The 12,068-nt window shown below is 45.9% G+C and overlaps 1 protein-coding gene across 1 annotated transcript in view; it reads right to left on the bottom strand.

Annotated features, from left to right (window-relative positions):
* Positions 1 to 477: 477 nt before the first annotated feature.
* LOC138364860 (uncharacterized) overlaps positions 478 to 12,068 on the bottom strand; it is a 38,189-nt gene continuing 26,598 nt past the window's right edge. The window contains exon 4 of the mRNA XM_069324842.1: positions 478 to 2,134. Coding sequence (XP_069180943.1) covers positions 478 to 2,134 — 1,657 coding nt within the window. The remainder of the gene's footprint in view (positions 2,135 to 12,068) is intronic.

Below are 12,068 nucleotides of genomic sequence, written 5' to 3' on the forward strand. Positions count from 1 at the left end.
GTCATAAAACATATCATGTTTATTTTCTATGCTGATATTAGTATTTTCAGTCATTGCTGGGTACATGGAAGCCACTGAACAACATTAATAGGTGGTTATACATGAACCCAAACAACATGTAATATTATTAAAGGTTTCTAAAAAGTACAAATATACACACATCATAAATTCATTGGTTTTAATTACTAAATAGAATGTACAACATAGTTATTGTGGGAATGTGTTGATTGACAACGATATGTACTCTAGGTATATGACTGTATATGAATATGTGAATATGACTGTATATGAATATGACTGTATACGAATGTATAACAATTAGGTTTTAATTAAACATGAGTAGGGGGAGGGGGGAAGAGGCTTAGAAGTGAGGGGCTGAGAGGAGGGGCTCCTTCTGTGGGACAAAAGAGGGAGGGAAAGACTGAAGGAGTAGTGTGATGGAGGGAGTTGGGGGGGCAGCAGAAGGCTGATGGGGAGCTATGAGCTGAGGGCCAGGGAGCTGAGGGCCAGGGAGCTGAGGGCCAGGGAGCTGAGGACCAGGGAGCTGAGAACCAGGGAGTTGAGGACCAGGGAGCTGAGGGCCAGGGAGCTGAGGGCCAGGAGGCTGAGGACCAGGAAGCTGAGGACCAGGGAGCTGAGGATCAGGGAGCTGAGGACCAGGAAGCTGAGGACCAGGGAGCTGAGGATCAGGGAGCTGAGCACCAGGGAGCTAAGGACCAGGAAGCTGAGGACCAGGGAGCTGAGGACCAGGGAGCTGAGGGCCAGAGAGCTGAGGATCAGGGAGCTGAGGACCAGGAAGCTGAGGACCAGGGAGTTGAGGATCAGGGAGCTGAGCACCAGGGAGCTAAGGACCAGGAAGCTGAGGACCAGGGAGCTGAGGACCAGGGAGCTGAGGGCCAGGGAGCTGAGGGCCAGGGAGCTGAGGACCTGGAAGCTGAGGACCTGGAAGCTGAGGACCAGGGAGCTGAGGGCCAGAGAGTTCAGGACCAGGGAGCTGAGGACCAGGAAGCTGAGGACCAGGAAGCTGAAGACCAGGGAGCTGAGGATCAGGGAGCTGAGGGCTAGGGAGCTGAGGGCCAGGGAGTTGAGGACCAGGGAGCTGAGGACCAGGGAGCTGAGAACCAGGGAGCTGAGGGCCAGGGAGATGAGGACCTGGGAGCTGAGGGCCAGGGAGCTGAGAACCAGGGAGCTGAGGGCCAGGGAGCTGAGGGCCAGGAGGCTGAGGGCCAGGGAGCTGAGGACCAGAGAGCTGAGGGCCAGGGAGCTGAGGGCCAGGGAGCTGAGGACCAGGGAGCTAAGGACCAGGGAGCTGAGGACCAGGGAGCTGAGAACCAGGGAGCTGAGGGCCAGGGAGTTGAGGACCAGGGAGCTGAGGACCAGGGAGCTGAGAACCAGGGAGCTGAGGGCCAGGGAGCTGAGGGCCAGGAGGCTGAGGGCCAGGGAGCTGAGGACCAGAGAGCTGAGGGCCAGGGAGCTGAGGGCCAGGGAGCTGAGGACCAGGGAGGTGAGGACCAGGGAGCTGAGGACCAGGGAGCTGAGGACCAGGGAGCTGAGGACCAGGGAGCTGAGGACCAGGAAGCTGAGGACCAGGGAGCTGAGGATCAGGGAGCTGAGCACCAGGGAGCTAAGGACCAGGAAGCTGAGGACCAGGGAGCTGAGGACCAGGGAGCTGAGGGCCAGGGAGCTGAGGGCCAGGGAGCTGAGGACCTGGAAGCTGAGGACCTGGAAGCTGAGGACCAGGGAGCTGAGGGCCAGAGAGTTGAGGACCAGGGAGCTGAGGACCAGGAAGCTGAGGACCAGGAAGCTGAGGACCAGGGAGCTGAGGATCAGGGAGCTGAGGGCTAGGGAGCTGAGGACCAGGGAGTTGAGGACCAGGGAGCTGAGGACCAGGGAGCTGAGAACCAGGGAGCTGAGGGCCAGGGAGGTGAAGACCAGGGAGCTGAGGACCAGGGAGCTGAGAACCAGGGAGCTGAGGGCCAGGGAGATGAGGACCTGGGAGCTGAGGACCAGGGAGCTGAGGGCTAGTGAGCTGAGGGCCAGGGAGCTGAGAACCAGGGAGCTGAGGACCAGGGAGCTGAGGGCTAGAGAGCTTAGGACCAGGGAGCTGAGGACCAGGGAGCTTAGGACCAGGGAGCTGAGGACCAAAGAGCTGAGGAGAAGTGAGGTGCTGATGGGTGCAGCTGAGGAAAGTTGGACTGTGGACCAAGAGGGAGGGGGCCGGGGAGGGATTTGAGGAATAATCCAGGAAACATGTTTTCGTTTTTATTGCTTTTAAAAACGACATTTTTTCATTTGTTTATGTTTTAAATTCAGTTTTAATAACATGATTTTAAGAATTTGTTAATCTTCTTCTACCAGGAGTCTTAAGTTTTAAATAAAACTTTTACATCATTATGATTTAGCTATTTATAACAAATGTTTTAAAACGTTAATGGTAATTATTTAATTATTGCACTGTTTTTTTTTTTGAGATATATACAAGAGTTGTTACATTCTTGTACAGCCACTAGTACGCGTAGCGTTTCGGGCAGGTCCCTGGAATACGATCCCCGCCGCGAAGAATCGTTGTTACAACCAAGTACCCATTTTACTGTTGAGTTAAACAGAGGCTACAGTTAAGGATTTGCGCCCAGTAAATCCTCCCCGGCCAGGATACGAACCCATGACAAAGCGCTCGCGGAACGCCAGGCGAGTGTCTTACCACTACACCACGGAGACTGTTGCAATCAATATGTAGAACATCGGTTGACTGGATGGTGGAGTAGCTGCCTCGCTGCTTGCAGGTCGGCCTTTATAAGCCGACCCTTCAAGTGTGTGTGTGGAGCATTATTCCTCTCCGTCCGTCCAGTTCCAACTACTTATCCTCATCCCTTCCAAATATTATATACTCGTATTGGTTAGGTTCTTTCTCCTGATAAATAATTGTTTATATCAATATATCAAATAACTAATGTACAAATAATAAATTACGATACAGAAAGATACAATCATTTGGTAATAATCTTTAATGAACTGAGAAGAAAAGAGAGAGAGAGAGAGAGAGAGAGAGAGAGAGAGAGAGAGAGAGAGAGAGAGAGAGAGAGAGAGAGAGAGAGAGAGAGAGAGAGAGAGAGAGAGAGAGAGAGAGGCAGAAAGAGAGCGAGAGAGAGAGAGAGAGAGAGAGAGAGAGAGAGAGAGAGAGAGAGAGAGAGAGAGAGAGAGAGAGAGAGAGAGAGAGAGAGAGGCAGAAAGAGAGCGAGAGAGAGAGAGAGAGAGAGAGAGAGAGAGAGAGAGAGAGAGAGAGAGAGAGAGAGAGAGAGAGAGAGAGAGAGAGAGAGAGAGAGAGAGAGAGAGAGAGAGAGAGAGAGAGAGAGAGAGAGAGAGAGAGAGAGAGAGAGAGAGAGGCAGAAAGAGAGCGAGAGAGAGAGAGAGAGAGAGAGAGAGAGAGAGAGAGAGAGAGAGAGAGAGAGAGAGAGAGAGAGAGAGAGAGAGAGAGAGAGAGAGAGAGAGAGAGAGAGAGAGAGAGGCAGAAAGAGAGCGAGAGAGAGAGAGAGAGAGAGAGAGAGAGAGAGAGAGAGAGAGAGAGAGAGAGAGAGAGAGAGAGAGAGAGAGAGAGAGAGAGAGAGAGAGAGAGAGAGAGAGAGAGAGAGAGAGAGAGAGAGAGAGAGAGAGAGAGAGAGAGAGAGAGAGAGAGAGAGAGAGAGAGAGAGAGAGAGAGAGAGAGAGAGAGTGCATTTTTCACGGCTTCTGTTTATGGTTACTCCTCGTTCCATTTAACTGTGATAATCTTACACTATTTCCTCTGTAAAAGTCTTTTACAAGTTGCTGTTGTTTACTAATGTTTACTGTGGTGTTGTTGCACGACCTGGCCCCTATGACACAATCTCGTGTGTGGCCGAGTCTCTACCCTTATAATGATTCTTTACATAGTTGTCTAGGGAATATGATGGATGATAACCCTCATGTTTTGCCAGGAGAATTTGCAACCGGAGCAGGGAAACATTCTGAGTAGAGTAACCAACTAAAAACCTATTTACAGAATAAAACATACACGAGATAAGATATTCAATAGGAAACTGCTCACAACTTAATTATTATCATTCACATTAATATTACACACCAATATGATTTATCTTCCGCCAAGGACCCCAGCAATATGGTAAGCCTAAATACTCTGCTCCAACAATAATAGATTTACAAATCAACCACATCTATGGCAAAATTGTCTGGCACACACACACACACACACACACACACACACACACACACACACACACACACACACACACACACACACAGCGGCCGGTGGCTGAGCGGACAGCACGCTGGACGCGGGATCCTGTGGTCGCGGGTTCAATTCGGGCGCCGGCGAGAAACAATGGGCAGAGTTTCTTTCACCCTGATGCCCCTGTAACCTAGCAGAATAGGTACCTGGAAGTTAGTCAGCTGTTACGGGCTGCTTCCTGATGTGTGTGTGTGGGGGGGGGGGTGGGGGGCTGGAAAAAATAGTAGTTAGTAAACTACTTTTTAAAACTAACAACAGGCAACTGTTAGATTGACAGTTGAGAGGCTGGCCGAAAGAGCAAAGCTCAACCCCCGCAAACACAACTAGGTGAATACAACTAGGTGAATAAACACACAGACACACACACACACACACACACACACACACACACACACACACACACACACACACACACACACACACACACACACACACACACATGTGTGTGTGTGTGTGTGTGTGTGTGTGTTTTTACTATGCAAGGCCCGATTTGCCTAATAAGCCAAGTTTTCATGAATTAATTGTTTTTCGACTATCTAACCTACCTAACCTAACCTAACCTAACTTTTTCGGCTACCTAACCTAACCTAACCTATAAAGATAGGTTAGGTAGGGTTGGTTAGGTTCGGTCATATATCTACGTTATTTTTAACTCCAATAAAAAAAAAAATTGACCTCATACGTATTGAAATGGGTAGCTTTATCGTTTCATAAGAAAAAAAATTGAGAAAATATATTAATTCTGGAAAACTTGGCTTATTAGGCAAATCGGGCCTTGCATAGTAAGCCGAGAAGTACGTTCTGGCTACTAGGTACGACATATATATATATATATATATATATATATATATATATATATATATATATATATATATATATATATATGTCGTACCTAATAGCCAGAACGCACTACTCAGCCTACTATTCAAGGCCCGATTTGCCTAATAAGCCAAGTTTTCATGAATTAATGTTTTTTCGTCTACCTAACCTACCTAACCTAACCTAACCTAGCTTTTTTTGGCTACCTAACCTAACCTTACCTATAAATGTAGGTTAGGTTAGGTTAGGTAGGGTTGGTTAGGTTCGGTCATATATCTACGTTAATTTTATCTCCAATAAAAAAAATTGACCTCATACGTAGAGAAAAGGGTTGCTTTATCATTTCATAAGAAAAAAATTAGAAAAAATATATTAATTCAGGAAAACTTGGCTTATTAGGCAAATCGGGCCTTGAATAGTAGGCTGAGAAGTGAGTTCTGGCTACTAGGTACGACATATATATATATATATATATATATGTCGTACCTAGTAGCCAGAACTCACTTCTCAGCCTACTATTCAAGGCCCGATTTGCCTAATAAGCCAAGTTTTCCTGAATTAATATATTTACTATAATTTTTTTCTTATGAAATGATAAAGCAACCCTTTTCTCTATGTATGAGGTCAATTTTTTTTTATTGGAGTTAAAATTAACGTAGATATATGACCGAACCTAACCAACCCTACCTAACCTAACCTAACCTATATTTATAGGTAAGGTTAGGTTAGGTAGCCAAAAAAAGCTAGGTTAGGTTAGGTTAGATAGGTTAGGTAGACGAAAAAACATTAATTCATGAAAACTTGGCTTATTAGGCAAATCGGGCCTTGAATAGTAGGCTGAGAAGTGCGTTCTGGCTATTAGGTACGACATATATATATATATATATATATATATATATATATATATATATATATATATATATATATATATATATATATATATATATATATATATATATATATATATATATATATATATATATATATATTTTTTTTTTTTATTCATATTTATATATTTTTATATATAAATAAAAATATAAATGTTCGTTTGTACAAAATCGCTAATCTCCAAAAGTTCTTCAGCGAGTGCTTTAAAATTTTGCGGAATCTGTTAGCCTGTAAAATCAAAACATGCTGTACTAAATATGTTATGATTTCACTTCAATGTTTCCGATTGCATTGATATGTCGTCTATGCCTTCAAATGCCCACTTGGGGACTGTAAGCCCCAAAGAATTCAGTATATAGGCAAGACAACAACATCTCTTTCCAGGCGATTAACGATGCATAAGCAACAGGGCTCCATTAAGGAACATATAATCTCTTCCCACAACAAGACCATCAGCCAGAGAAGTCTTAGCAAACAACACAGAAATCATCGATAGATACAGCGATAGCAGGCGGCTTGATATCTGCGAGGCACTACACATTAAGAAGTCGACACCAGCAATCAACAGCCAATTAATGCACAACTATATTCTACCCACTTAAAGACTCCGCACCAATATAGAAGCATCAAGAAATATGGGCCAATAGGCCCTTTGCAGTTACTTTCCATTCTTCCCTTTAACTTACAAAATATTATACCCATTGTTTCGTGTTCTGTCTGGTGTAGAAAGATTTCCCAATATATATATTGGAAAATCTGGACTCTCTCTCAAAGTAACCTACTCGGTATAACTTCAATTTACCCTTCAAAGTCTTACAACGTGAATAGCTACAACATGAAGGCTAATGTGGATATCTGGCTGGATATAACCCACAAAACGTCAATGGATCGCCCCCCACACCCCGACATCTTCTCACTCAGGGGAAGATGGCCTCCACTCCATCTGTTACGAACCACGTAATTACCTGATTCTGGCTGAAATTAATATATGCATCAATTATATATTCATCACACCTCAGTTTAATTATGGGATGAAATTTGCATATCATTATTTCTGTTGCGTATATATATATATATATATATATATATTTTTTATATATTTTGCATCACGCCGACGTGTGTCAGTGATGACAGTGTAGTATATTGTATCATAGTGTATTCAATTGTATGAGGGATGATGTATGTGTGTGTCCAGTGGACCTGTCCGGTGGACCTGTCCGGTGGACCTTTCCAGTGGACCTTTCCAGTGGACCTTTCCAGTGGACCTGTCCAGTGGACCTGTCCAGTGGACCTTTCCAGTGGACCTTTCCAGTGGACCTGTCCAGTGGACCTGTCCAGTGGACCTTTCCAGTGGACCTGTCCAGTGGACCTGTCCAGTGGACCTGTCCAGTTGACCTTTTCAGTGGACCTTTTCAGTGGACCTTTCCAGTTGACCTTTCCAGTGGACCTTTCCAGTTGACCTTTTCAGTTGACCTTTCCAGTGGACCTGTCCAGTGGACCTGTCCAGTGGACCTGTCCAGTGGACCTTTCCAGTGGACCTGTCCAGTGGACCTGTCCAGTGGACCTGTCCAGTGGACCTGTCCAGTGGACCTTTCCAGTGGACCTGTCCAGTGGACCTGTCCGGTGGACCTGTCCAGTGGACCTGTCCAGTGGACCTGTCCAGTGGACCTGTCCAGTGGACCTGTCCAGTGGACCTTTCCAGTGGACCTGTCCAGTGGACCTGTCCGGTGGACCTGTCCGGTGGACCTGTCCAGTGGACCTGTCCAGTGGACCTTTCCAGTGGACCTGTCCAGTGGACCTGTCCGGTGGACCTGTCCAGTGGACCTGTCCAGTGGACCTGTCCAGTGGACCTGTCCAGTGGACCTGTCCAGTGAACCTTTCCAGTGGACCTGTCCAGTGGACCTGTCCGGTGGACCTGTCCGGTGGACCTGTCCAGTGGACCTGTCCAGTGGACCTGTCCAGTGGACAGGTCCAGTTGGTGTGAGAATCAGAGCGGTGGTGTATGAGCCGCATAATTTTTTTAATATGAAATTCTTTTTTACTGAGTTATTTTCTAGAATGTAATTGTAATTACATATTTATGCTCATACATGTTTGGGAGTGATTATCTCCACATGTCAGAGTATCTGTAACAGTTTTTGGCAGACGTGTTCTGGCTATATTGTGTGAGAAGTGCTTGTTTGTGTGCATGCAAGCATGGGGAGTCAGTAGTTGTACTCACCTAGTTGTACTCACTTAGTTTTGCTTGCGGGGATTTAGCTCTGGCTATTTAGTCCCGCCTCTCAACCGCCAATCAACTGATGTACAGATTCCTGAGCCAACTGGGCTCTGTCATATCTACACTTGAAACTGTGTATGGAGTCAGCCTCCACCACATCACTGCCTAATGCATTCCACCTGTTAACTACTCTGACACTGCAAAAAGTTCTTTCTAACGTCCCTGTGGCTCATGGGAGTACTCAGTCTCCACCTGTGTCCCCTTGTTCGTGTACACTCCCACAACTGTGATAGTGTGATTGTGATTGGTGCGGTCTGAGGAAGATTTTCGTTAATTGTACTTAAATGGTGTTTAATGTTCTGTATAGATAAGGTATCTTATAAACCATCTAATGATTAATTGTGTGGTCTTAGTCATCAGCTAGTGGAGATTAATTCTTATTTTTTGCTTTATTATGTCCTGAAATCTGGTCATATTATATTATAGTGTAGTTGTGTCATGCTATTTACTCTGGCGATATGTTTTTTATTAAATTGTCCTACCTTAAGGCCTACTGGTGGATCTTTTTATATACCGTGGCTTCAATTTACCGCTAGAGAGCGTCAATGTTGAAATATAAACCTTGGCGACGGATACACTAGCATCGCTGACGAGAGTTAGATACAACACCATGTCACTCGCCCCTTGATACTCAGTCTCTCAACCTTCCTAGTCCAGCTCTATAATGACTCATTTAACCATGCTCCCTATATAGCTTCTATAAAATATAGAGTCCACTTTTCCTTCACAAAATATTCCCATACAATATATAAATAGTTCACCATAAATCACCAACTCTCGGTACTAGTTTCCTCGGCGGAGTAATATCAACAACGCACGACCTCCCAGCTGCAGGTTTCTTTCAAGGAAAAGTACCCCTTATTGTTTTTATATAATTTTCTCTCGTTTTAACTAGTTACAAAGCTTGTCTTTAGGAAAATCTCTCTCCGGAGGACAAGGTTCGTAACGTAATTATTTACCTGTTTGTTCCTGCAGGATCGACCAGAGAGTTCTTCATCCTCGTGTCTCTAGCTCTGGGTCTATTGTCCTCAGTCTTAACCTATTTTGATATGTCTGTATGTTTATCTCTCTCACACACACACATCCCCAGGATACAGCCCACAACGGAAACTTCCAGGTATTTGTTTACTGTTGGGTGAACAGAGGCATCAGATGAAACATACAGTACCTCACCTATTTATGATTGCGGACGTTGAGCTCTGGCTCTTTGGTACCGCCTCTCAACTGTCAATCAACTGGTGTACAGGTTCTTGAGCCTACTGGGCTCTATCATATCTACACTTGAAACTGTGTATGGATTCAGCCTCCACCACATCACTTCCTAATGCATTCCATTTGTCAACCACTCTGACACTAAAAAAGTTCTTTCTAATATCTATGTGGCTCATTTGGGCACTCAATTTCAACCTGTGTCCTCTAGTGCGTGTGCCCCTTGGATTAAATAGCATGTCCTTATCTACCCTATCAATGCCTTTGAGAATTTTGTATGTGGTGATTATGTCCACCTGTTACGGACCCGAGCCCAGCGTCGTAGCACGGAGCAGTGACGTCCACGCCATCTGCCAGTCTGCTCCCGAAACCCCCTCCAGATGGACGACGCCATCTAGCGTCGATATACCGATATACCGGCCACAGGGGCTGGTTTCCCGTCTTGATCAGCTAGTAACGTAGCCACTGCTGACCTCTGGTGAGGTGACGCTTAGACAGCAACGCCATCTATGGAGTAGATAGGTGGGCGTTTGTGTCTAAGCCTGTGAGGTGCCCTAGGGTGTCCCTAGTACTAATGACGTGTCTGATTACAGAGTCGACCTGGGACTGCTGAATCGGACGGTGGGCAGTCTACCCAAGGCAGCCATAGTATCTCCACGTGTTTGCTGCAGAAGCTGTGAGTCACCCCCCGGATGAACACCGTTGTGTTAGCCTGCCTGTGACGTGGCAGAACCTGGAATTGTCGTACCCGGGGCTGACTGGTGGAGAAGACTAGCCACTGGGGTGTAGCAAGAGGAGAGTGATCAGCGGAATCACACGAGGCTCCTGTCTAGGGCCGCAACCCTAGTATCGGTCGTGGAGTGGCCTACGCAGCGTAGCTGATTGGAACCTGCCAGCTACAGGCTGGATTTGTGGTTGAAGGCCTCCACGACGGTGCACCCAGTGGGACTGTGATTTGGCTGGCCTGTGGCCAGGGTAGAGTCGCCTAGGGAATCTAAGGATTCATCGTGAAGCCACAAGAAGAGAACCAGGGCTACTCGTCTTGAGCACCATGAAACATCCTGAGTCTTCGGAAAAAGAAGAAGTTATTGTACATAAGTGTAGTTATAGTAACTACGTGTGACGGGTTATATATTTATTTATGGTGGTGGTGTAATAATATATTTAAGTTTAGTGCCTTTGTATCCCTCCCCCTTTAATTTACTTGCGTTACGGAACACACCCCTTGAAAGCCACTACTAACTTGGGGCCGGATACCCAAACTCTAATAACATCAGAGAAAGAACCCAGTTGCGACCCAATAGGGCCGTAACACCACCCCTAACTCTTCTGTCTTTCAGCAACGTGAGGTTTAACTCCCGTAGTCTCTCCTCGTAGCTCATACCTCTCAGCTCGGGTAATAGTCTGGTGGCAAACCTTTGAACCTTCTCCAGTTTAGTCTTGTGCTTGACTAGATATGGACTCCATGCTGCAGCCGCATACTCCAGGATTGGTCTGACATTTGTGGTATACAAAGTTCTGAATGATTCCTTACACAAGTTTCTGAATGCCGTTCTTATGCTGGCCAACCTAGGCATATGCCGCTGATGTTATCCTCTTGATATGGGCTTCACGAGACAGGTCTGGCGTAATATCAACCTTAGGTCTTTCTCTCTCTCTGACTCTTGTGTCAGAGATAGAGTAACACACACACACTCCTAACACACTTACCTAGTTAGGTGTGTATGTGTGTGTGTGTGTCTGTGTATGTGTGAGTTTGCGTGCGTCTCATACACACACACAACACACAAACACACACACACATACACACACACACACACGGTCATAGAACAAGAGGTCATAGATATAAACTAGCTAAACACAGATGCCGAAGAAATATAAGAAAATTCACTTTCGCAAACAGAGTGGTAGACGGTTGGAACAAGTTAGGGGAGAAGGTGGTGGAGGCCAAGACCGTCAGTAGTTTCAAAGCGTTATATGACAAAGAGTGCTGGGAAGACGGGACACCACGAGCGTAGCTCTCATCCTGTAACTACACTTAGGTAATTACTGAGGTAATTACACACACACACACACACACACACACACACACACACACACACACAACAGACACTGCTTCCTGGGTGTGTGTATGTGGGAAAAAATTAGTTAGAAGCAAGTTACAGTTAATTGATTGACAGTTGAGAGGCGGGCCGAAAGAGCAGAGCTCAACCCCGCAAGAACAACTTGGTGAATAAAACTAGGTGACTACACACACAATACACACACTGTCTCAGCCATTCTTATCGCCAAGGCATTTTTGTCCCTTAAGCACCAAGTGTTTAGCGGCCAGGTGCGACAACGTCTCAGAAGAAACCTTGACAGCAAATCTCCTTCCCTTGACGGAGGCCCTCTAGTGATTCGCTCAGAAAGCAAGGATTTGTTTCAGAAATGTTCAGGCATTGCACTGTGAGGGTGAGTCAACAGAACGACAGTGTACGAAATGAATGATGATATTTGAGCGCACAACTCCCAGTGCTTTTTAGCGGATCTCTCGTTCCAGGGTTCATTTCCTGACGCTTGTTCGATGCTGAGTACAGAGTCAGGTGTGTGAGTGGTGAGGTGACTGTG

This window comes from Procambarus clarkii, chromosome 15, assembly GCF_040958095.1.
Source record: "Procambarus clarkii isolate CNS0578487 chromosome 15, FALCON_Pclarkii_2.0, whole genome shotgun sequence".
Lineage (NCBI taxonomy): Eukaryota > Metazoa > Arthropoda > Malacostraca > Decapoda > Cambaridae > Procambarus > Procambarus clarkii.